The sequence below is a fragment of the Bombus vosnesenskii genome, unplaced genomic scaffold, assembly GCF_011952255.1.
Source record: "Bombus vosnesenskii isolate JDL3184/JDL3185 unplaced genomic scaffold, Bvos_JDL3184-5_v1.1 scf7180000013305, whole genome shotgun sequence".
Classification (NCBI taxonomy): domain Eukaryota; kingdom Metazoa; phylum Arthropoda; class Insecta; order Hymenoptera; family Apidae; genus Bombus; species Bombus vosnesenskii.
Window position 1 is genome coordinate 2,431,117 of NW_022882954.1, and position 22,958 is coordinate 2,454,074.

A 22,958-nucleotide genomic window follows, 5' to 3' on the forward strand; every position below is an offset into this window, starting at 1 on the left:
AGGTGTTTCTTTCATATCCATTTCCCAAAGGGATCTCCGTTTGCCAGAAAGATCTCGACGACGGATCTAAGATAGCCGCGAGCTAAGAAATAAATCAAGAAACAAAAAACATTTCGATATCGCGGAAACCATTCGTTCAACCATAAATAGCGGTTAGGTCTCCGAAGAGAAAGAAAGAACTCGGACCGCGTACAACGAAACACGTGAAGGCTCGATCACAAAGCATTTCGTCTCTAACCAGGAAGTAACTCCACCGTAAGGGACGTTTCATCGATTTGTCATTAAAGTAACCTTGCGGTACCTCCTACCTACAACGTAGCCAAACACGCGAAACATTTTGATGAATCTTTTTTGCAATTGATACGTCATAATCGCGTACCTCAATGAGCGTATTCCTATTAATATATCCACATAGACACAGATAGCGAAGAATAGCGGTCGCGCTTTTACGAATTTCTCCGGAAACATTTGAGAAATGGGAAGACAGAGAATGTAGACGTGATTTTTTGATACGGTTGAAAGGAACCTGTCATCGCGATGCGCATCGTTGCAAGTTTTAAGCTTTAAACTGCACCAGTCGATATTTATGCTATTTCTGGTACAAGTAAATCTGGTACAAATCTCGATGAATAGGCCTGTCGGAAAGTCGCGTGTCCGCAATATCCTTAAACGGAAATCGGTGTAATTCTTTCGGAAGTTCGCGACCGATGAAGCTTCCGGTGTCCTTGTGGGTTCGCGGTGTCCAGCGAAAGCCCATAAAAGCTGGAAAGCGGCGTGGAAGGTGGCATACGAGCAACCTGCGCGCCTGCGACCAGGTCATAGCGATTGCGTAGACCGAAACGTGGCGGTGCACCAGTGAGAATCGAGATTCCGACTCGCTTGCATGCGGGCCCATCGAAATATTTAAATACGAAAGAGTAATCTTTAACGAGAATGTCGTTTCGAAGAATAACTCGCTATAATCGTTAAGAGACACTTTCTTGGATATAAAAAAAAAAAAAAAAAAAGAAAAGAGAACGACAGATATAATCGAGATATGTCTAGATTACACGCTTTTTTAAAATCATCAAGAGCTACATGTTGATATTTTGTGAATGAAAAGTGCGAGGTATGATAAGATATCTTGAATTTCTTCTTACTTTGTGTTACTAATTACCTTTCTTCCTTTTTCTTTCGGACTTTTCAAACTTGCCACAAGAACAACGGGAAACCGGTGTTGAACGCTTTCCTAAATAAAAATATCGCTTAACGCTTTAATCTCTTTTCTCCGTTTCACGTAATCAGAGGAACAAAAGTGTCGCTATTATTTCAAGAAAGAAGATCGATTATACTACCGTGATACCACTAATCAAAGTTATTGTCCTCGCGCGCTCTTCCAAAATATAATGTTTCGATATGGCAGTGAGATACTTGGATGGTCCTTTTGTGTTCAGACTCAACGACAATGGTACAGGACCGCATCTTCTTATACAGGTATCGATATTCTTAGAATCGTACATGGCGCTCCGAACGTTTCCTCGAATTTCAGCCTTAGCTATTGAATAGTAGAAGCGCTATGTATGGATGATATTAGATGCTCTTCATTGAAAAGACGAAAATCGAGCGAGTCACGTTTCAGTAAAGTGTGTATCACGATTGCGTGGGTAGTTTAGCTCTAAAATGCAATGAATACACGTAACACCGGTAGGTACATAAATGTTAGATACGTTCCGTCACGCTTTTATGTCGCTTGGAATTTGTTCGACACGGTTACAAACTTAGCCGTGCCCTTGAACTGAATACTTTTCAAGGTACGTACGGTGTGCATATGCACGTACATACCTGCAGAGCCAAACGAGATGCGACGCGCTTTTGCGTGCACCATTTTTAGAAACACGGCTATTAAATGCGACATGCAATAATAATAGACGAAGAATAGAGTTGTTGGGGCGCACCGTTACGACGATTCACCTCTTCCTTCCATACGATCTAACACAATAGCGATGCACGTACTATGCAGCCCGAAACAAACTTTCATCGGCAACTTTGATATAATCGTGATGTTCCTCTGGACGTTTCGTTACGTAAAAATTAATTTCTCTAGTCATTACGGATAGATAGACAGACAGACAGATGGGGGAGGGAGAGAGCAGGCTATTAAAACGAAACGGAAACGATTCAGGTTATAAGAATAGAGTGTAAATGTGGTCGATGACCTTCCGCAGCGAATCGATGTTGAAGTTATAAGAAAAGAATAATAAAACTAGGCTACCGTAACAGCGAAAAGAGATATACTCGAATTTAATTGTAATTAGAGGCCTTGGTTCGCTTTTCATATCAAAAGTAACCATTCTTAATGCTCTAATAACACGACAAATAAATCAAGGGCGTTCTCTGCTATTTTTGCACGCGCATTCCAACTTTTCGCAATTATAGAATGCGTAATGTTCCAGTTTAATAGATATTTTGCTCATCGCATCCGTTCCATCCGTTCGAGAGTCACGCGATAAAATGTTCTTCGCTTATTGTTAGAAGAACGAACTTTGATCCGTAAGTAAGTTGATAAACGAATTGTACATATGAATGGCATACTTTGATCACAGGTTTGTACGGAACGGGGCTGGAGAGAATATACTGGCGAAAATAATGTATTCAAAGATCGATGGAATTTATGGTGGCGATCCGGCGGCTTCCCCCTTCCCCATTACAAGCTATTACTCCCATGGCAGGTAATAGGTCGTCTGAATCTCCTATGTTAAAATCGATTCCGGTAGTAGCAAAGTGACATCTTTTCAATCGTATTCCCGTGAATCTTTTAGTTTATCAACAGAATTCCGAAAGGGAGTTCGATCTGTCGAAAAGACAATCTTATCCGTCATCTTAGATGTATGAAGAAGATGCACGGTTCGATCTACGATTTCAGGTATAATCTAGAGTTTAACAAGATATCGTGAGAATAATATTCGATCAACGTTATCAAAAATACAACGCGTTAGTCCTGTAGGATATAACTTGCCATCGGAATATACTAAATTGGCGGAAGAATGCAGCCGCTGTGAACACGACAGAGTTTGGATCTGTAAGCCAGTTGGTCAAAGTCAGGGGAAAGGAATCTTTTTGTTTCGCGTAAGAATCAATCGTGCTACGTGAACATCGATGATTAAAGGATAAACTTAACTTATTAGCTGAACTCGTCAAATGCAGAATCTTACGTTTCTAGAAATTAAGCGATCTTACGTACGACAATGCAGCAGTGGTTCAAAGATACATCGAGAATCCCTTTCTGATCGGAGGTTATAAATTCGATCTACGATTATACGTGTGCGTACCCTCTTATCGGCCTTTGACGATATACTTGTATAAGGAAGGATTGGCGCGTTTCGCTACAGAAAAATTTTCATTAGAACATTTGAACGATCCTTTCCGGCATCTCACTAACTTTTCGTTAAACAAATTGGGTCCAGGATACTCTGAGAAGAAGGAACGCGTCGGTTCTGGTATAAAATCACTGTCACTAATTTAAAGTTTCTTAGATTGTACCATAGATAGTAGAATTCGAACATTCGCAGGTTGCAAATGGACTTTTAGACAATTGAGAAGATACTTCGAACAAGCTGGATATTACGATTGGTTTCTTTGGCAGAGAATAGCCTGTTTAGTCAGTTTAACTGTATTGAGCCAAGCCGCGAGCATACCGAAATCTTCAAATTGCTTCGAGTTTTTCGGATTTGACGTATTAATCGACAGAAATTTAAAACCATGGTTACTAGAGGTTAAGAGATGTCTCATTCGCTTGAATTATTAATGAAAATTATTGTTAATTATTCGATAATCGACATTTGAACAGGTCAATCTAAGCCCAGCTTTAAGTAATGACTGCGAAATTGACTCTGAAGTGAAGAAACCTCTGCTGCATGACCTGTTCGATTTACTAGGTCTTCCAGTATGCAACACTGGTCTCTCACTTTTTACGATATGGTCAACAAACCCGATTGACGATGAGGTTGAAGCGTCTTCCAAGTTTTGTACAAATCGAACCATGAAAAAGAAATCGAAAACTTATCGGGAAACTGATGGTTTTCTAAATATATGCACGGAACTTCGACCTACCGTATGTATCTAGAATAAAGTAGCTATGGACAAATATTGAATTCTTGTTTTAGAAATGCTACATTCTATGTCCATTTTAATTATTAGCTTAAACAATCAACTATCAACAATCCTACAAATTTATGGTCTCGTTACAATCCCTTGTTAGTGGATAAGTATATTCCACGCGGTTTTCAGGGTAATAACCCAGAAAGCAACAATAAAACGTCGATATGGGATAATGGTAAAGATTGGAGTACGCCATGCGCGAGAGAGGGAGGCTGGATTCGCATTTATCCGTTGACAAGAATCAAATCAGAGAATCCCATTAATTATGTATCATCTTTATCGGAAACTACACGAATTGCAGAAAAGGAAACCAGAAATATCGTACTTTCTATACAAAAGTAATAATTTCAATAAATTTTTCCAATTTATGGCAAAATATCAGAAAAGTATATATAATTGATTTCCTTTGCAGATATTTAAAAGCTGCCAAAGAAGTGCACAAAAAGAATGAGAAATATAGAGATGAACAGTATAACGCCACATTACGGAAAATGGTGGAATTAAATACCGAAATTTGGCTGCCATCGAAATAACTTAATATATACAGAACACATATTCGGGTCTTTTATCTGCATATTCCTTTTATCATTTAAGCAAATCAGCACAATATGCTTTGACCAATTAAATGATTCGATGATACTACATTTAAGCCAGACTTTTCACAGCCATAAATATTTCTCAATATTTTTAATAGCGAAATATGTTTTAAAATCGTATTTTAAACATAATTATGATAGAAATATTAACGAAGAACATTCCCATTCTATTGTCGTATATATTCTAAAATACCATATGTGGGTGATTAATATGCGGGATAAAGGAAAGAGACATATATATTCACCAAGAAATTCTCGGTTTATTGAATATTTTCTTGCAAATGTACATTAATTCACTCCCTTTGCTGCTAACCTCTTGTCGCGCTCTTCAGCAATCGAAAGCTTAACACCTTTGTCTCTTGGTAAGCTAATATACGGCTTTGTACCCTTGCCAATGATAAAAACGTTGTTCAACCTAAACGAATGATTTATATATGATATAACAGCCGGCTCAATAATCTAACATAGCTTAGATTAACTTAATAAACAATAATACTCGTGTTTCCTAAATGGGTAATACTGAAAAGTCTATGTGAAAACAATCAGTGACCAGTATGAAGGAAATTCATTTTGACCAACTTTTGACTACAATATTTTTTATAATATATTATAGCTTCGATTATGGTCACCATAAAAATAAATTTACTCTTTCTTTTGTAAAAATTTGAAAGCAAAAAAGAATGTGCAAAAATCATGAAGTATAAGCAAATAAAGAGTAAATATTTTAAGTACCTTGTGGCAAAAGTATGCCCTTGTGAGTCTTTAATGTGGCAAATATCAAAGGAACCGGGATGACGCTCGCGGCTAACAACTGTGCCTACACGTCCTAAATTTCTCCCACCGGTAATCATACAGAGATTACCTAAACAATAATAATCGATTAATAAGTTTCATATATATTTACGATTAAAAGATATTATACCTGAATCAAATCGAATAGAATCCAAGATTTTGCCTGTTGCTATATCTAAATGAATGGTGTCATTAACTTTAATTAAAGGATCTGGATAACGAATAGTTCTTCCATCGTGCGTTACCAGGAATGGAATACCTTTTGGTCCAGTTTGAACACGTTTTACCTTACACAATTTGTACTGCAATAAAAAATATTTAATTTCTTAGTTAAATAAAAGATATCTCATTGAATTATCCATGATTTTTTGTCAATGATTAAATACCTTGGCCTCTTCTGCTGTAATTCTATGAGTGGTAAATCGTCCCTTAACGTCATAAATCAATCGAAAATATTCACCAGTCTTGTTAATGGTAATAACATCTAAAAAGACAAATTGAATTTATTAATTATAAACTACATTTAGTTTTTCATATGTCTTAAATATATTTTTTAAATGATATAAAAAGTGTGCACTTTTTGGGTTATACAGAAAAAATATTTGATTCAATCTGTGACCAAAATAAAGAACTTTTATCTTACTATTGGCTAATGTTTGACTATAACATTTTGTTTGAGAAATGTTATAGCTTCGATATAGCCTAATATATACTTAAAGAAAATAAAGTGTCTTATGAACTTACCCATGAAACCTGCAGGATAGTTGGGGTCAGTTCTAACCTTGCCATCAACTTTAATCAAACGTTGCATCACAATTTTTGTTACTTCACAATTAGTCAACGCATATTTCAATCTATTGCGAAGAAAAATAATAAGAGGGAGAGATTCTCTTAATTTATGAGGTCCCGTAGATGGACGTGGAGCATATACACCCCCAAGTTTATCTAACATCCATGCTTTAGGCGCGTTAAGACGCTTCAAATGCTTTTTCGGTCCACGAGCCTAAAAACAAATTTCACATACTTAATGTTATCGTCTCAAATAAAATGTACAAGAATTCAGCGAACTTATTAATGTCAAAGATATCATTCAATATAATATTGTCATTCCATAAACAAAGAGGTTAGATTAGAAGTTAGTTTACCATTTTATCTCTTTTATTTCCTTAAAATATAATAATCATCAAATGTCACACTAGAAACTTATTTCTGTGAATAGATTTATAGCAAATATTCATATGAAGTATTGATCTGTTCGTTATAAAAATGTAACCTTTACGCGCACATCTTAACCGTATGTCTTGCTTCATAAAAATGAAATAAATTTAACAAATCATATAGAGATAAATATTCACTTTAATTCATTTAGTTTACGCTTTACTCGGATATTAAAAAATACAACACACTATTCAACCGATGTAAACGGATTTTATGTCAGCAACAAATAGTTGCACTTACCATCTTCGTTTTCTAAATGGAAAAGGCACGTTCACGCGATGTTACTTTCTGCAACGCCACTATAGCCAATATGGCGGATACGTGTGTATAACTGGTCGATGCTTTTTTAAACAACTTACATTATATTATATTGAGTTAAAAATTTCATAATTTTAAAGTAACATAAATTGTAGTTATGCTTTAAGGCATAAATACTATATAAGTAATTGTAAATTGTAATTATATGATAATGTTGTAATCATAAAATCGTACATTCTGTATTATGTATTTTCTTATTTCAATATTTCTGACTTTAAGAATCAATGGTATAATGGAAAATGTAAAAGGTATTTGATAATATATAAATCTTTTAATAAATGGATATAAAAGTATTACAAAATTACAATAACTATTTGAAAAAGATTAAATGAATAATAAAGATTAATTTGATTGTATTGCTTCAACTATGTTGTCCAATAAGTTGGAGGCACCAATTCTAAATAAATCTTTAGATAGCCATTCCTCTCCTAACTCCATTTGAACCAACATCATCCATTCTAAAGCCTCCTGTGGAACTTTAATACCACCAGCAGGTTTTAAACCAACCTAAAATAATATATTTCAACACCAAATGTAAGGCATGAAATATTGCTTTTCATTTTTTTAAACAAGAATTTATACCTTTCTCTGTGTGGATTCATAATAATCCTTGATTGCTTGACACATAATAACTCCAGCAGACAAGGTAGCATTTATTGCTTCTTTTCCGGTAGATGTTTTAATAAAATCTGCTCCGGCCATCATTGCTATCATAGATGATTTATATACATTCTCTAAATTACCTAATTCTCCTGTAGCAAGTATGACTTTCAAACATTTGTTACCACAAGCAACACGAAATGATTTTAGTTCTTCATATAATTCTTTCCATTGTTGCATCAAAGCCAATGGTCTGTTAATAACAATATCAATTTCATCAGCTCCTAGTTCAACACCTATTTCTACTTCACGAAGACGCGTTTCTAATGGAAACTGTCCAGATGGAAATCCTCCACCCACTATTTAGATAACAGTAATATATTTTGTTATTTTTTAATTTAAATATTATTAGAAAAGAACTTACATGTATACTTACCAGTAGCCCTGGAAATTTTATGTTCTTTATCAAGTTTTTCCAATATAGACATTGTATCTACAAATCTCATGGGATATACATACACAGATGCAGTATGCAAATGTGAGTTACTTGGTAACTTAAGAGGGTTTACTGCCTGTAATTATTGAAATACATGAAAGTCAATATTTTTAAAGATGTCGTAGAGATCAAAATTTTTAATATAACACTAAGTATTACTTTAGTACACAAAGTTTCAATTTTTGAAGGTGTATCATCACCTCCTAGAGTAGTTAAATCTATGAAACCTATTGCTTTTACCAACCAAGCAGTTTTAACATGATTTTCCAATTTATTAACTCTATAACGTATAGAATTAACTTTTCCATCTATCGCAGATTGATCGAAATTCATTGTAGCTAAAACATAAGTATATAAATGTTAAAAACACGAAAAATTGTAAAATTCTTAAATTCGATTTACCATTAGCCAACTTTTGAATATCCATTATACGTCTTTTAAAATTTTTGGAAATATTTAACCTTACTTAAATGCGTAAAATGCGTAAAAATGAACACGTAAGAAGAGTGTAAGTGCTTTAAATTTAGGAGCGATATCAATTAGAAAATTTTTTTAGTACTTGATAACATCGCAGTGACCTATAATTTACGATTGTTGGCAGATGGTACAGTAAAGTATATAAAGACTCATATATGTGTGCATTTGACAACATATCATTTCTCAGTTACTTTATCTTAATAAACCTTCTCCCACTTTATTCTGATATTGTATATTGTGATATATACAAATGCTACATTATAAAATATATCACATATACCCCGCGAAAATGAAAAAAAAACTTTTGCAAGCTAAAAAATATTCGTTCTAAAGTGGGAATGACTGATCAATATAATTCTTAAATAATAAGTATTAATTTTTATTTATAAAAGCATTAAGAATATTTTCCTTCAGATAAAGTCGCAATTTTGACATAGAGGCTGTCTTGTCATGCCTATTTCTGGAATGAAGGATTGAAATTGTCGATTTTTATTTTACAATTATTAATACATATTAAATATTATTTGATATCTAAATTTATTATAGCATTTGTTTATTGCTGAATATTATGTATAATAAAATATATAATAAATAAATTTACATAATAGTAATAAATACTATAAATATTTTCTGTAATATATAGCAATGTTTGATATAGCATACTCGAATGTACTTGTTACTTTTTCGAACTAATAGTATTCTTTTTTTGAAAATTTATTACCAACAGTTTGCAATTTAGTCATCAAAATTAAAAGAATTTCTAAACAAAACTACTAAAATTTTTACTAATATAAATTATTATTATCTATAATGTTGCCATTGTTCCCAATACTGGGCGGTTTGCATTTCAGAAAGTCGAGATACAGTGCGATCAAAAGCAAAAAGTTCTTCTTCTCCAGTAAAAAGATTAGATTTGTAATTGTCCTGTTGAAGATACAAAGTTATAAAATTATATATCAGTTAATGAAAACAACAACTTTTGTTTCATAACTTACTGAACCATGTGATATTTTTAAATCATCCATTAGCATTCGTTTTTCATCTGTATATTCACTATCTCCTTGTGGGATAAAAAGTTCTGTATGTGGAACAGCTGCAGATATTACAACTCGTACCTGACAAAAATTTTTTTTTATTTAAATATAAACATTTATAATGATTTAAATTGTTAAATATGAAGAGTAGATAGAACATATGTAAACTTACCTTATTGTCATATAGTGTATCAATTAATGTAATAAATCTTCTGGTTTGTGATTTAAGACGAAAATCTAGTTGTGGTACATCTCTTATAATAACTGTATGAAATGCTTGACTTAGTTCTAAATAATCGCTAGCACCAAGTGGCTGCAAATAAAACAATTGCTTGTTATATTATAAATATCTAATGAAAATTTGTAACAACCTACTCTATCACACAATTCTCCAAAAGTTGAATCCAACACTTGACCACAGGTTCTTTCAAATGTAACATTACGACCTCTTATAGAAATAGTTCGAGACCTCACAACATCATTTTCCTTTGAGCATAAATATTTAAACATTTTGTCCACATCACTAGTTGCATCCTCTCCTTTTCTATAAAAATTTATCATTTTTTAGAGAGGAGTATTTTATTATATGCCTTATTTGTACATCACTATACGTACATGAAATAAATTTTTTCATCTCTAAGTCCTGTTTTCAGCCTATAATCTACCCCTGAATCTAGGGAATTTATAACACAATAATTTTTTAAAACCTGTATAAATGGAATAAAATTTCCTCTCTGTAGCCCATTTTTGTATAAATCATCGGGTGCTCTATTACTAGTCGCAATAACTATTACTCCATTATTAAAGAGTTCAGTAAATAACCGTTTCAATATCATAGCATCTGCAATATCAGTTACCTATATATATATATATATAATATTTTATTAATACATGTTACATTAAATCATAAATAATTGATTGTATATTTCAGAAGTGAACCTGAAATTCATCAAAACAAAGTAACCAAGCTTCTTCAGTAATACTTTTCGCAACTGGTGGTATTGGATCAAATGGTTGGAGTTTAGTACTACTAATATCTCGTACAATATTTTTCTTTACTTCGTGTACTTTATTATGTACATCAAGCATAAAAGAGTGAAAATGAACTCTTTTTTTATTCTCGATCTAAAATAATACATTTCAATATAATTACCTGTTTCCTTAATTAAAAGATTTATTTTTTAATAAGCTGCATATGGAAAACCATTTATATTATTTATAGTAATTATAGTATTTAGAGTACCTTTATCATAGTTCAAAGAAAATTTTTTTGTCATCAGTACCTTTACTATATAAAGTAACTCCTTTGTTACACTAATTATTTAATTATGTGCATGAATTATGTTGAAAAGTATTATGAACTGTCAAATTGTTAATTCATAATACTTTGTGGCTATCCATGTGCAATAATTATATGAGCTATAAACTATAATACCTGGCAACATTTGTAGAAAAGATCCATCAACATTGTTTTACCTCCACCAACTGCTCCATGAATATATAGTCCTTTTGGTGGTTGTTTTCTTTTCCTACCCAACCATTTATCTAATAAGTTGAATTCTTCAGGTTTGTATCCATTTATTTCTTCATAAATGCTCTGCAATGTTTTAGCAACTTTCATTTGATGTTCATCTTCCACTAGTTCTCCTTTTGCAATTTTATTTTTTAACATAACAATTGGGCCTTTCTCAATTAAACTAACATCATGAACATATCCATGACGTTGAATATGTTGTACAAATTTGTTGGACAAATTTGTAAAATAGTTTTGATTAAAAAATTTTTTTGGTAACAAGTAAGTCATCATGGGAAAGATGTCCTAAAGGAAAGGTCATAATTTGTTATCTATGCATGTTACTTATGTATATTATTAAACGCCAGATTAGCTAAATACTTATTCTTACAGATAAATATTTGACAAATGTACATTTAATTTAAAAAATTAACAAAATATAGAAAAACTTCCTAGTGTATATGATCAAAGATATTCACATATTTATCAAATTTACGTTTGACAGACAATCAGCATGTTAACCTTTATATTGCATATGAAAATACATTACATGTATCTACCTTAAAATAGAATACCCACACTAGGAAATTTAAAAAGGTAGGTGTGAAGCATGATATTGATAAATATGAAGAATTGAATAACTGAAAAATATATAATCAAATCATGTACTTACACTTCTGTTTTCTTCCTTCGTTGTTATTTATTAAAACTGATTCTTTCATGATATTTTAATATTATTAGAAAGAAATTTCATGTACAAAGAAATTCAGTTTGAAAAATTATCTACCGCGCGTTATGTTATGACGTAATTAAAAAGGAAATATGGAACCATCAGATGCAATTTATTAATGGCTGTTCATATGGGTCCATATTGATGCATAAAGCTTTATTCACAAGCTAAAAACTAAGAAGGTATAAAATACCATTTATTTCTCAATATTTTAATTAAATAAATGTTCTTAAGCCTAATTATATAAGAAGTAATACGTTTAATATTTTAATTCAAAATGTATAATTTTATTATATTTTGTATATAAATATCTTAACACTATTTTCAAAATAATTATTTATAACATTTTATTTTAATGACTCGCACTTTGCTGTAAATTAGGAATGTAATACAAGAAATTTAGGAACGCAAATTCTATTAATGTTAAAATAGACATGATAAATTTTCTGAATTTCAATCATTATGATAAATTTTAGAACTGTATGGAGCACTATATATTGGCAGTCTTCGTTTGTCAGGATTGATTCCCTCTTTTAACGAATAATAACGTCTTTCAATAACTTTATCAAAAAACCTACTCAATTTAACAGAAGAGCTAGAACCAGCAGCTAGTGATCTCACTTGATGACAATCCTAAGAAGAATGTTAATTTGAAAACAATAATATCAGTGTGTAATAATTTAAAAAAATAAATGATATACCAAAAATATTTCATCAGCACCACATTCTTCTGCAATAGTTGAAGAACGTCTATGTACATTTGATCTGACTTCCGCAACTAGGTCTAATTTTGTACCAATAACTAAAATTGGTATCTAAAAGAATAATTTTATTTGCACAAAAAAACATGATAAAAAATTATACAATTATGTCAAAAATAATTAACATTACCTGTGTAGACCCTACAAATTTTTCAGGATCAAAATCATCAAACGGCTTCGATTTCATATAATTATTATCTTTACTCAAAACTTCTTCAAGCCATTTTTGAAGATTTTGCTGTGATTTTCTGTTTGTTAAATCATGAACTAATATGATACCTGTATTGTTAATAATGATTGATGATTTCTAAATTTTTTACTTTAAATCCTTAATGTTATATATTTCATGTTTATACCATTTGTAGGATTATAAAAAACAGATCTTGTATTTTTATGACTTTGACTTCCTCCAATATCCCATAATTCAATAAAATATCTTCTCTGATTGGGAGTTCCTTCTTTATATTCATGTAATTTAACTTCCACTGAGCAACCTATAGTCCATGAAGGATTCCTAATAGGTTGTTGTTGACATATTAAATGTGTTAATGATGTTTTTCCAACGCCTAAATATAAGAAAGGAAGAATATTTAACAATTATTTAATCGTAAGGAGTTACATATACATAGGTGTAAAAAAAAAAAAAAATAGATAACCTACAAATAATGTCATAAAAATATGTATGAAATACATCAGATATAACTTTTTATAAATTAAGGAATTAAATAAGCTTGAAAAATATATTCTAGTAATAAATGTGGCATTTATGTTGTAATTAACGAAATAACACTTAATAATAGATAGATAAACAAAATAACGGATACTGACAATAACAAAAAAATATTATAGAATTGTTTCATATACATATTCTTACCAGAATCACCAACAACAATAATCTTAACTTTATCGATTGCAGCCATCAATAATTTTTATGAAAATATATAAAAATGTATTTTCTTGTTTCTTTATTTCTGTTGTTTGACAGCTAGTCATTTGATAATTTTCTATTATGAATACATAACCTAAAAACTATTTTACTCATAAACAAGCGTCCGTTGGAACGGTGCTTTCTCATATTTAATCAAACAATGAAATAATGTATTTTGACTCGTTAGTTTTTTACTTCTTTTGAGAGAACATACAATTAATATTTGTAATTGATACATATTTTAATTTGCTTATACTTGTATTTAATCAAAATATTTAATGATAAATGAACTATTTAAATTACTTTAAAGGTTAGTATTTTGTTACAAATTACACTTAAAATAGTAAATTGTGCGAAATTCTTTTATTATTATTATTATTTATTATACTCTAAGCCCAGAGCCTATTACAAGGATCTTCACGTTCCCGTTTTTGGTTTCTTACATTATATTAGATTTAAATTGTATGAAATATATCATTAAAAATAACATTATTTCAAGACAATTAAAAAATTTATAAATGGTAACATGTTGTAAAACGTATTGTACAGGCAGAAAAATACACATAATTTATCTGCAGATTAATAATAGAGTTTAATAATTTGTACAAATTTTTTCAGTACTCTCATATTTTATTATATGTAATTAAACACAAGATGAGTGGTGAAGAAAGACTTGTTACAGAAGTTCCCAGTAGTTTAAAACAATTAGCACGTTTAGTAGTACGTGGATTTTATACGATAGAAGATGCTTTAATTGTTGATATGCTAGTTAGAAATCCATGTAAGTGAATTGGATATAAGTTATCTGTTATACTATTGCAAATGCATGATTATATTATTATGTTTTGTTAGGTATGAAAGAAGATGACATTTGTGAACTGTTAAAATTTGAACGCAAGATGTTAAGAGCTAGAATATCTACATTACGTAATGATAAATTTATACAAGTTAGATTAAAAATGGAAACTGGATCAGATGGAAAAGCACAAAAAGTCAACTATTATTTTATTAATTATAAGGTAAAACAAAATATTTGACCTCCATTGTTCTTATCAGGCAAATTATTGTACATTTTTATATTTTAGACTTTTGTAAATGTAGTAAAATATAAACTAGATTTAATGAGAAAAAGAATGGAAACTGAAGAAAGAGATGCAACTAGTAGGGCCAGTTTTAAATGTACAAATTGTTTAAAAACATTTACTGATCTTGAGGTATGTAAATTATTTGTAAATTGGAGTGTTTCTCAAAGTTTTCAATTGTATAATATATAAAAGTAAAAAGAACAAAATATGAAGCAAATTTGAGAAACGCAACTTTATTACCTTATAAACCTAATGACAATAGAATACTTATTACTATAATATAATGTAGGCAGATCAATTATTTGATATGACTACTGGTGAATTTAGATGTACATATTGCCGTGAAGTAGTGGAAGAAGACCAATCTGCCCTTCCTAAAAAAGATTCAAGACTATTATTAGCTAAATTCAATGAACAACTAGAACCTCTTTATATTTTATTAAGGGAGGTAGAAGGTATCAAATTAGCTCCTGAAATATTGGAACCTGAACCAGTTGATATAAATACAATTAAAGGGTATAGATTTTTAATGGAATTATTAATAATACGCCAAAATTCTTGAATATTATTTATACCTTCTCTTCTTAGTATTGATACAAGGAAACCAAGCAGTCTAAGAGCGCCTGGTGAGCAGTGGTCTGGTGAAGCTACCAGATCATCAGGTTTCATGGTGGAAGATACAAGAGTAGATGTTACAATTGGTGATGATTCTATCGATGATAATGCAGCAAATAGGAGGAAGGAAAGACCAATTTGGATGATGGAAAGTACTGTTATTAACTCTGATTCGCAGGTAAATTTTGTTTTAAAAATTTAGTACTAATGTTTTGTTATATCTTTCATTAATAATATTGCGCTTTAGCCTGATGGAGTTAACACACAAGAAAACATTTTGGACAAAGCTGCAGCTACTGCTACCAATACAACGTCAACCAATAACAAACAAGGTGAAGATATAATGTCTGTATTATTGGCTCATGAGAAAAAAGGAGGAACAAATTCAGCGGCAGCTATAAAATCTGTATTACCTCAAGAATCTAGTGATAGCAGTGATAATGAAGAAGTTGCTGAAATGCAAGCTATTGATACAGGTATCATTTTCACAAAATGTTTAAAGCGCATTGCAGAATTATTATATTAATATTATTATTTTAAAAAATATGCATATATACCAAATTTTTTTAGGAGAAGTAGAAACCATGGATTCTGAAGATGAAGATCTTGTACCAACTGTAACTGTTGCAGGAAAAACAGTAGCCATTGCAGATGTAAATGATGCATTAATAGCAGAAATGACTCCCGTGGAGAAAGAAGCATATATTCAAGCATATCAAGAATATTATTCACATATGTATGACTAATCAGAATACAGTCAGCATTGGTAAACATTTAACAATGTTTTGTAAGACTGATTGACTATTGAAATCCTTGTAATATTTTGTATAATCATAAAATAAATAATTTTCTGGGTTTGGTAAATATTCATTCTCTTCATTTTCTTTTAAAGCAGTCATAGTATTTTTAACGAAATATAAAGGAAACAAACTCAAAAATTAATATTTCGAAATTTTTATATTTCTCTTCTAATATACAGATATGGCTTAACAATGTCATTAGTTTGTAATAAACGAACATTTACAGACACGTTATAATCACCATAAATCAAAGATAATAACATACATGTCACTTCTGGTAAGGTGGGAAGATTTTAATCTTAATCGAATACAAGTTATTTATTAAGCTTACTTAATTTTTTTTTTTCGTCTTTATGTGAATTTCTAACCGACCACCACCACCGGGTAGAAATTATAAGACGATATAAATTTTTTTATAATGCTTTCCGTTTTTTTTGTACTTTTTTTGTTACATCCTTCTTGATATATTAATATTCGATTCTATATACCAATGAGCGCATATGGATATTATAATTTATTTGCCTTCTGTACCTCTTATTATTCTTTCAATTCTTAGACATAACTCATATCAAAAGAATCCCAGAATCAACAAATTCTACGTATATGCATATAATTCTATTATACTCTGTTTTAAATTTACTACAAAGAATTGTGAATCTAAGATTCTTTCAAAATAAGTATTTATCCTTTTGCAAATGTTCTTTTTTTACTCTGGTTCATTTAAGCGCAAACGAGCAAAGTCTTCAAACACGATATTGTCATCATCATCATTTGAATAACAAGAATTCTCATATCGTGTCCTTTCAATACTCTTATTCTTTTTCAAAGTAGCCTTTTCTTTTTCTACAGTTCCTATAATAATAAAGTAATAGTTATAAATGCTATAATAAAACTTGGAAAATAAATTATTTCACTATTATTATTATCACATATATTTGATATTAAAATATTTAATATATGAAATAGTAAAATTTATTTACCAGGAGTTGGGTGCATTAGTTTAAATGGAACATCTGTAACTAATTCACCTCCTAAAGTGCCACAATTTAACTTTACTCGTATGGAGTAAGAGATGACAATGCCCATAGCATCACTAGGAGTTTTACCATCTGCCACCATAGTTGAAGATGCAAGATTCACATCATCATCCTATAATATCAACAAAAATATATGAAAGTATGAACAGCAATAAAAATTACATTTGTTTTTAATTATGTTGCATGTTGCATACCTTTAAATGGCCATCAAGAGCAATTCCACGACGATCCTTATTGCTACTAGCTAATGGAACAAGATAAAATTGCTTTGTAAAGGATGCTCCAGGTGTGATTGGACAACCTTCACGTGTTTCTAAACTAGCCACGTGTCGAGAAAATTGAGTATTAACCATTGTCACCTCGCAGTGTTGTACTACAAAGAGCTAAAATATATAGATATTATAATTAAGTGCTAGATACAATACCACTACTATTCTATTACATATATATATATACCTTAATATTTTTGACTGCCTTTCGAGAGTTGTTAGTAACTATGACATTTGCAGCTACTTTTTCTCCATGATAATAGATCTCCCTATCAAGTGTAACTTCCAGATTTAGTTTACCTTGAGAGAAGGTAAATCCTTTTGAAACAAGGGAAGTAGGTAATTTACGTCCTCTTGTAGGTGGAGCATATTGCAATTTCTTTATAGCTAATGCAACAGATGACCTTTTGTGCCCCTATATAAATATTATAAATTACATACATTTTATATACATATAATATACATTATTAATAAATTAACATTTAATTATAATTAGAGTATTACCTTATCTTCCTCATGTTCACCAACATATATCCTAACAGTATATTCTACTCCTAATGGCTTTCCTTGATCATCATCTCCAGGTTGCAATGTAACAGAACTAGGAGAACTTTGTGGGAATTGAAATAAAAATGGATATGCATTTGCTCCAAGACGTTTCAGAAGACGTTCTTGAACAGGTGTCATATCTTGTTTTTCCTTTTTTAGTGGAACTATTTGTTCTCGGCATATAACGAGTTCTTTACTGAACTTGACACCCATAACTTCATCTTCCTCGCGTCCATAGCGAAAAGTTGTTGTTACCTAAATAATAAAATAATAAATGGAATGATTTTTTCATGTGTAAAAGGATATATATGTACATAATGTACGGTACTTAGATATGTATATATATACACAATCTTGTACATTAAAGTTCTTTATTCTTATTTCTTACCTGTCCATAAACTTTTCGTCCCTGAAGATAATCATTTTCAACAACAACAATGCCATCAATGGGATCTATGCTATCCAAATGATCAATGAAATCCCTTTTACCAAGATAAACTGTGACTTTCCCTGTAGATAGCAAGATGATTTTTTAATCATGACTTTGAAAACAAACTGTGTCAAAGTAAAACTAATTCTTCTAATATTGTTTCTAAAGAACTATTACATTTTTATATGTTGGTCTTTTAATGCTTTATGACTTACCATTTGGAGTTGTTTTCTTGAATACCTTAATGGCTACAACAAAAGTCAAAAACAAGAGAGGAAACATTTGGCACCTTTTCTCCAATTAAATGAACTAGCAGAAGTTTGTTTCCCACCCAGAAGTGACAATCTCTTAGCAAGAACAGGGAACTTCATATAGTCTTGGAGGGGCTTCTTTCCTTGAAGCCATACTACTAATTGTATTAGTTTATTACACAAGTTAGTTAATGAGATTAGAACACATATCTAAGGATTTTGTTACGCATATTGTGGAACTGACTCAGTAGTTCATGTACCTTCAGCTAGAAAACATGGTCAAGCCCATCAGTAGTGTGAATTTATTTCATAATATATGAAATATTTTTTAAATTAATTTAATAAAAAAGTAGTATGTGCAACTACATATATTCGATTAATTTAAAAAGGCTAAAATAAAGAAGTACACGTGATCAGTCTTATATTTATATTTATTTCAATAATAAGTGCTTACATAATGTAATATGGAGGTATTTTAATTGAAATTAAATCCCTTGAATTCATAAGGAATCTCATCGGTATATTTTCACAAAATTTTTCTTAATGGTAAACAATATTTTTCTGAAGTAGATATTACTTATTATTGACAGTTAGAACCACTTATATTCCTTCCTTTTTTTACATTCAGCAGTCAGCAAACACTTGACATATCATGTATATTGTTGTATGAAAGTATGAACACTAATATTGTGTTCCCAAATTGTTCTGGTAACTAAAGGACACCTTTTTGGGAATGAATAAGGCAATTCTTAATGCCCCCTTTCAAAATGTGATTTTACAGATAAAGAATTAAAATTTTGTCAATATATAAATGTTAAGTAGTAATAAAAATAAATCATAACATGGTCACAGTAATTCTTTTGGCTAAATACTTGCTCATGCCTAACGGTTTTTTAAAATGAGTGAATGTCATCTTATAACAGAACAAAATGCATGCAGCAACCAAGAAAGCCTCATTCATATTATATTTAAACTTTTTTTGAAAACCAAAAAAAAGCAAGGAAACGCGAGATATGATATAAAAATGAAGGGTTATAAACTAAAAATTTTTAAATTGATAACATTAGATATAGTAGAATTATCGCGATAAACATGTCTAATAACAGGCACAATAAAGGTATAGGTATTATATATCCATTATTTACTGCTTTATTATGCTAAAGAAAGTCGTTGCTACCAGGGAACAGAAATATTTGCGAAATTTTATGAAATCTTTATTTCAAATATTCATTTTTGACAATATGTTCGTACAATGCTACATACTATACCTTATCTTGAATTCTTTACAAATTTTTATATTTGTATTTTAAACAAGATGATGTTTTTGCTAAAAAAAATGCTAACACATAATAAAAACTCAACAAAATTTAAGTAATCATGACAAATCAATAATCTATTCACGAATAATTTATTTGAGATTTCAAAGATTAGTTCTTAATCTCAACAAGGAACAAAGTATTATTGATAATTTAGTTCTACAAGTTATGTACGTCATTTAAGTTCGAACACATCCATTTTTGGGGAAATGTTGCTTACATTGAAAATTTACATATGCAATAAATCATACACGCAAAAACAAATATTTCATATCGCAATGGTTAAAATAAGATTTTCAAAATACATTGCGTATATTTATCTTATATTTTACAAAAATTAAATATAACTAAGATTCAACGAAAACAACTTTCCCCAAGAGATATATGTTTTAATTACGTAATCTCTCTTCATATGCACAGTACTTTCTGCCAAAAACCTCAATATACAGTTTTATGTTTGCATTACAAGAGTATTCGCATATGGTTGAGCAATATCTAATACATGTATTATTAAATTAACAAGGAATTATTTGCATCATTGCTTGTCATTTCTTAACACATGCTGTTAAAATGTGCGAGAAATGAACATTTTTTTATCTATTTTTAATCAGTTACGTGATATTACAGAACCCTGTGCAAGTCAAGTTCTGGACTCCAAGCATAGTCATGCACTGCATATAACTCCTATATGTATTCATGTTTGTACATAACTAAAATCTCGTTACAGTTCCCTGATACCAGCGCATTTCTAACATCGGCCAGTACAAATATTGTTAGTTTCAATAGTATACACTGTAGATTTTTGTAGTATGATTGCTGTTTACTGCAAACCTACTAAACTTACATCACTAATTTTTTTCTTTTTTCTTTTTTTTTGTTTTTACCAGACACATTTTTCTCAATGTAAGTCGTAGTTTGAATCTTTAAAGATGTTCTTGAACAAGGTGGTGCTGCATACCTCGATTTAAATTTCAAGCAAAATTTTTCTCACATGGTAGAAATCTATAATAATAAGAAAAACTAATAGAAAAGCTTATTAAAATTGAAATGAAATGAAACAATTCTTTTACACAATTGATATCAGGCATATAATTCAATCTTATGTTAACATTACATATCTCACCTAATATTCTTCACAGAAACATATTATCCTTATAAATAAGAATCTTGTTTTAGGATAGATCTGAAACATTACACAAAATTAATATGAAATATATTTCAAAATATAAGGAAAATATTCTCAGAAATCAACAAATTAATCAATATTACTTACAACTTGGCGCAGCTGCAGATTCAAATCTCTTTTGTATCTGATCATAGGTAAATTTAACAAAAGCATCATATTGCTCAGAAAGCTTCATATTTAAGATATGATCATATTCTTCTCGAATCTGTGTCTCCTGCTCTTTAAGCATTCGTTCACAAATCAATCCCACCTATAAAATCATTTAATTGATCAGACTTCCTGTTTAATAAACTAATTAAAGTTTTATGTTATAAGTAACCTGTCTGAATGTAAATAAAGGTTTCTCTTTTCCACTAGGGTTATAACTACATGAATTTGAACCACAAGCAGATGGGCTTGAAGGACTGGCAGGGCCTTCCATGTCTGAAGAATCACCAGTATTGTTTTGAGGACTAAAATGCAATTGTTTGCGTCGATGCAGTCTCCGGATCTCTTCTCTTATGTTGGCTGCCATCTTTTCTGTATACAAAAAGATTATTTTTATTCAAAATATTATATTTCTTTAGCGATTTCTAAAGCAATATAATTTCTAAAGTAACTCTAAACAATAAATGTACTTTTTAGAAGTTATGTCAAAATATCAATAATTTATAACAAAAATTAATTACTGGGATGAAGCAATCAAAAAATGCTAGGAATATGGTAAATTTAAACATAAATACTACAACTTTTAAATGTTTTATTTTAATAATTGACCTATAATATCATAAAACCAAATAATTTCTAAAAACATGAACGTTTATAAATAAGGAGAAAAAGGGAGTTGATTCTCCATGTCCGTTACTACATTACCATATGATTTACGCATCTCCCCCTACCTAAACGCCGCACCCTCCCTCCCCCTTTTAAACGTCGTGAATTCAAGTTTTAAATCGCTGATACGATTTAACCAACCTTTCTCTGTCGTATCATGGTAAGAAAGAATGAAATAGAAAAAAGAAAAATGGCCGTAACTTATAAGTAATTACCAGGCGTCAGTTTATGGGTTACTTCGCCAAAAGGCGAAGGATTCTGTGGCCTGGAATTAGCTTGAGTGGATGTACCGGGGGAAACACACATTGGTACACATCTTCGTCGTTTACTAGGACGACCATGACTATGTACCGGGTCGAACTCCAAAGATCTCTTTAGAGTGGCGCAGGCCATTTCTCTCCTTTACCGTCCTGTTCACAACTGACACTCAGATTATGGGCTTAGCCCGCGAGCTACGATGATTATGCCGAAAAATACAGCAAAACCACCGTATACGCGCACTGCCTGAGTAGTTTCTTTAACTGCACTCTAATTCTTCTGTCTTCCTTCGTGTCGATCCCCTCGGATTTCTTCGTATTCTGACTAGGCTGCACCAAAACAAACACTGCGGTAAAACAATATGGCTGGCAACCACGGTTTGTCGGCTAGGAACGACCACGGAACGAATGTCTCAACCATTAAAGCACCATCTTTTCACTGGTCACTACTTGCATTCCGAAATGTATACGTCGCAGACTCAACTAACTTGAGACTCTTCGATTCTGATTGGTCAATATGTTGCATGGTGGCGTCTCTTTGCATTTCCTTCTTCTGATGTATTTTAATTGAAATTCAAAAATCAAAGATTCGGCTGCTTCTAATATATAAATTGTTTTTCTCAAAGTACAATAGCTTTGATATATGTTTTCTTTTATAAATCCACAGCTTCCATAAGAATTAACTGATATTTTGGGAGGAATTATTTTTTTTCTAGAGACAGGAATCTCTAAGTTTATTCAAATGGAAAA

At 30.9% G+C, this 22,958-nt stretch overlaps 8 protein-coding genes and 1 long non-coding RNA gene across 13 annotated transcripts; 3 read left to right on the forward strand and 6 right to left on the reverse strand.

Annotated features, from left to right (window-relative positions):
* Window positions 1–232: 232 nt before the first annotated feature.
* LOC117234479 (probable tubulin polyglutamylase TTLL2) lies at window positions 233–5,142 on the forward strand. Of its 2 annotated transcripts, XM_033495740.1 has the most exons (10): window positions 233–1,108; window positions 1,285–1,473; window positions 2,583–2,708; window positions 2,799–2,902; window positions 2,976–3,105; window positions 3,200–3,476; window positions 3,549–3,751; window positions 3,827–4,090; window positions 4,177–4,475; window positions 4,550–5,142. In XM_033495740.1, the coding sequence occupies exons 2-10, from the start codon at window positions 1,396–1,398 to the stop codon at window positions 4,668–4,670; spliced, it is 1,602 nt and encodes a 533-aa protein (XP_033351631.1). In that variant the 5' UTR covers window positions 233–1,108; window positions 1,285–1,395; the 3' UTR covers window positions 4,671–5,142. The 2 variants fall into 2 exon arrangements, with proteins under 2 accessions (XP_033351631.1, XP_033351633.1); XM_033495742.1 differs by having other exon boundaries at window positions 546–1,473; window positions 4,267–4,475.
* LOC117234494 (40S ribosomal protein S4) lies at window positions 4,972–7,091 on the reverse strand. 2 transcript variants are annotated; one of them, XM_033495779.1, is made up of 6 exons: window positions 6,984–7,091; window positions 6,270–6,528; window positions 5,912–6,009; window positions 5,656–5,827; window positions 5,466–5,595; window positions 4,972–5,148 (listed from the first exon to the last, which is right to left on the reverse strand). In XM_033495779.1, exons 1-6 carry the CDS (start codon window positions 6,984–6,986, stop codon window positions 5,022–5,024), a joined length of 789 nt encoding a protein of 262 aa, XP_033351670.1. In that variant the 5' UTR covers window positions 6,987–7,091; the 3' UTR covers window positions 4,972–5,021. The 2 variants fall into 2 exon arrangements, with proteins under 2 accessions (XP_033351670.1, XP_033351671.1); XM_033495780.1 differs by having other exon boundaries at window positions 6,671–7,001.
* Window positions 7,092–7,316: 225 nt separating this feature from the next.
* Window positions 7,317–8,879, reverse strand: LOC117234492 (deoxyribose-phosphate aldolase). The gene is made up of 5 exons (XM_033495775.1): window positions 8,560–8,879; window positions 8,317–8,495; window positions 8,098–8,233; window positions 7,644–8,020; window positions 7,317–7,568 (listed from the first exon to the last, which is right to left on the reverse strand). The coding sequence occupies exons 1-5, from the start codon at window positions 8,582–8,584 to the stop codon at window positions 7,404–7,406; spliced, it is 882 nt and encodes a 293-aa protein (XP_033351666.1). The 5' UTR covers window positions 8,585–8,879; the 3' UTR covers window positions 7,317–7,403.
* Window positions 8,880–9,272: 393 nt separating this feature from the next.
* Window positions 9,273–11,873, reverse strand: LOC117234482 (putative ATPase N2B). Of its 2 annotated transcripts, none has more exons than XM_033495749.1 (8): window positions 11,855–11,873; window positions 11,104–11,487; window positions 10,608–10,793; window positions 10,284–10,525; window positions 10,044–10,212; window positions 9,841–9,981; window positions 9,630–9,749; window positions 9,273–9,558 (listed from the first exon to the last, which is right to left on the reverse strand). In XM_033495749.1, exons 2-8 carry the CDS (start codon window positions 11,473–11,475, stop codon window positions 9,436–9,438), a joined length of 1,353 nt encoding a protein of 450 aa, XP_033351640.1. In that variant the 5' UTR covers window positions 11,476–11,487; window positions 11,855–11,873; the 3' UTR covers window positions 9,273–9,435. The 2 variants fall into 2 exon arrangements, with proteins under 2 accessions (XP_033351640.1, XP_033351639.1); XM_033495748.1 differs by lacking the exon at window positions 11,855–11,873 and adding an exon at window positions 11,573–11,760.
* A 361-nt stretch (window positions 11,874–12,234) lies between these two features.
* LOC117234496 (rab-like protein 3) lies at window positions 12,235–13,744 on the reverse strand. Its single transcript, XM_033495782.1, has 5 exons — window positions 13,547–13,744; window positions 13,029–13,238; window positions 12,803–12,951; window positions 12,613–12,726; window positions 12,235–12,544 (listed from the first exon to the last, which is right to left on the reverse strand). The coding sequence occupies exons 1-5, from the start codon at window positions 13,590–13,592 to the stop codon at window positions 12,365–12,367; spliced, it is 699 nt and encodes a 232-aa protein (XP_033351673.1). The 5' UTR covers window positions 13,593–13,744; the 3' UTR covers window positions 12,235–12,364.
* Window positions 13,745–13,848: 104 nt separating this feature from the next.
* LOC117234483 (general transcription factor IIE subunit 1) lies at window positions 13,849–16,334 on the forward strand. The gene is made up of 8 exons (XM_033495751.1): window positions 13,849–13,910; window positions 14,219–14,381; window positions 14,453–14,619; window positions 14,686–14,814; window positions 14,975–15,201; window positions 15,274–15,478; window positions 15,548–15,776; window positions 15,871–16,334. The coding sequence occupies exons 2-8, from the start codon at window positions 14,255–14,257 to the stop codon at window positions 16,044–16,046; spliced, it is 1,260 nt and encodes a 419-aa protein (XP_033351642.1). The 5' UTR covers window positions 13,849–13,910; window positions 14,219–14,254; the 3' UTR covers window positions 16,047–16,334.
* Window positions 16,239–18,754, reverse strand: LOC117234485 (arrestin homolog). Its single transcript, XM_033495753.1, has 7 exons — window positions 18,601–18,754; window positions 18,344–18,465; window positions 17,911–18,210; window positions 17,594–17,821; window positions 17,332–17,520; window positions 17,081–17,249; window positions 16,239–16,952 (listed from the first exon to the last, which is right to left on the reverse strand). Exons 1-7 carry the CDS (start codon window positions 18,665–18,667, stop codon window positions 16,807–16,809), a joined length of 1,221 nt encoding a protein of 406 aa, XP_033351644.1. The 5' UTR covers window positions 18,668–18,754; the 3' UTR covers window positions 16,239–16,806.
* A 918-nt stretch (window positions 18,755–19,672) lies between these two features.
* On the forward strand, window positions 19,673–21,584 carry LOC117234500. Its single transcript, XR_004493532.1, has 3 exons — window positions 19,673–19,753; window positions 21,129–21,272; window positions 21,496–21,584. It is a non-coding gene; the product is annotated as an uncharacterized LOC117234500 (long non-coding RNA).
* On the reverse strand, window positions 19,833–22,696 carry LOC117234498 (akirin-2). 2 transcript variants are annotated; one of them, XM_033495785.1, is made up of 5 exons: window positions 22,167–22,696; window positions 21,458–21,672; window positions 21,226–21,388; window positions 21,076–21,135; window positions 19,833–20,954 (listed from the first exon to the last, which is right to left on the reverse strand). In XM_033495785.1, exons 1-4 carry the CDS (start codon window positions 22,342–22,344, stop codon window positions 21,125–21,127), a joined length of 567 nt encoding a protein of 188 aa, XP_033351676.1. In that variant the 5' UTR covers window positions 22,345–22,696; the 3' UTR covers window positions 19,833–20,954; window positions 21,076–21,124. The 2 variants fall into 2 exon arrangements, with proteins under 2 accessions (XP_033351676.1, XP_033351678.1); XM_033495787.1 differs by having other exon boundaries at window positions 21,458–21,657; window positions 22,167–22,690.
* Window positions 22,697–22,958: the final 262 nt, after the last annotated feature.

Excerpts from the sequence above, each read along its gene's own strand:
- LOC117234483 (XM_033495751.1), top strand. The coding sequence starts at position 14,255 with ATGAGTGGTGAAGAAAGACTTGTTACAGAAGTTCCCAGTAGTTTAAAA. Across the intron at positions 14,382-14,452 it reads TATGCTAGTTAGAAATCCAT|GTATGAAAGAAGATGACATT; the intron begins GTAAGTGAATTG and ends ATGTTTTGTTAG. Across the intron at positions 14,815-14,974 it reads AAACATTTACTGATCTTGAG|GCAGATCAATTATTTGATAT; the intron begins GTATGTAAATTA and ends AATATAATGTAG.
- LOC117234479 (XM_033495740.1), top strand. The coding sequence starts at position 1,396 with ATGGCAGTGAGATACTTGGATGGTCCTTTTGTGTTCAGACTCAACGAC. Across the intron at positions 1,474-2,582 it reads GACCGCATCTTCTTATACAG|GTTTGTACGGAACGGGGCTG; the intron begins GTATCGATATTC and ends CTTTGATCACAG. Across the intron at positions 2,903-2,975 it reads GGTTCGATCTACGATTTCAG|TCCTGTAGGATATAACTTGC; the intron begins GTATAATCTAGA and ends ACAACGCGTTAG.
- LOC117234496 (XM_033495782.1), bottom strand. The coding sequence starts at position 13,592 with ATGGCTGCAATCGATAAAGTTAAGATTATTGTTGTTGGTGATTCTG. Across the intron at positions 12,952-13,028 it reads TTTTTATAATCCTACAAATG|GTATCATATTAGTTCATGAT; the intron begins GTATAAACATGA and ends TTAACAATACAG. Across the intron at positions 12,727-12,802 it reads AATTTGTAGGGTCTACACAG|ATACCAATTTTAGTTATTGG; the intron begins GTAATGTTAATT and ends TTATTCTTTTAG.
- LOC117234485 (XM_033495753.1), bottom strand. The coding sequence starts at position 18,667 with ATGTTTCCTCTCTTGTTTTTGACTTTTGTTGTAGCCATTAAGGTATTC. Across the intron at positions 18,466-18,600 it reads CAAGAAAACAACTCCAAATG|GGAAAGTCACAGTTTATCTT; the intron begins GTAAGTCATAAA and ends TGCTATCTACAG. Across the intron at positions 17,250-17,331 it reads CTCTTGATGGCCATTTAAAG|GATGATGATGTGAATCTTGC; the intron begins GTATGCAACATG and ends TTGATATTATAG.
- LOC117234494 (XM_033495779.1), bottom strand. Across the intron at positions 6,010-6,269 it reads CTATCCTGCAGGTTTCATGG|ATGTTATTACCATTAACAAG; the intron begins GTAAGTTCATAA and ends TTGTCTTTTTAG. Across the intron at positions 5,828-5,911 it reads TTACAGCAGAAGAGGCCAAG|TACAAATTGTGTAAGGTAAA; the intron begins GTATTTAATCAT and ends TTTTTATTGCAG.
- LOC117234492 (XM_033495775.1), bottom strand. The coding sequence starts at position 8,584 with ATGGATATTCAAAAGTTGGCTAATG. Across the intron at positions 8,234-8,316 it reads TTGAAACTTTGTGTACTAAA|GCAGTAAACCCTCTTAAGTT; the intron begins GTAATACTTAGT and ends CAATAATTACAG. Across the intron at positions 8,021-8,097 it reads TAAAATTTCCAGGGCTACTG|TGGGTGGAGGATTTCCATCT; the intron begins GTAAGTATACAT and ends TTATCTAAATAG.
- LOC117234482 (XM_033495749.1), bottom strand. The coding sequence starts at position 11,475 with ATGATGACTTACTTGTTACCAAAAAAATTTTTTAATCAAAACTATTTT. Across the intron at positions 10,213-10,283 it reads GATGAAAAAATTTATTTCAT|AAAAGGAGAGGATGCAACTA; the intron begins GTACGTATAGTG and ends AAATTTTTATAG. Across the intron at positions 9,750-9,840 it reads ATACACTATATGACAATAAG|GTACGAGTTGTAATATCTGC; the intron begins GTAAGTTTACAT and ends AATTTTTGTCAG.
- LOC117234498 (XM_033495785.1), bottom strand. The coding sequence starts at position 22,344 with ATGGCCTGCGCCACTCTAAAGAGATCTTTGGAGTTCGACCCGGTACAT. Across the intron at positions 21,673-22,166 it reads AACCCATAAACTGACGCCTG|TCTTTTTGTATACAGAAAAG; the intron begins GTAATTACTTAT and ends GAATAAAAATAA. Across the intron at positions 21,389-21,457 it reads CTTTATTTACATTCAGACAG|GTGGGATTGATTTGTGAACG; the intron begins GTTACTTATAAC and ends ATGATTTTATAG.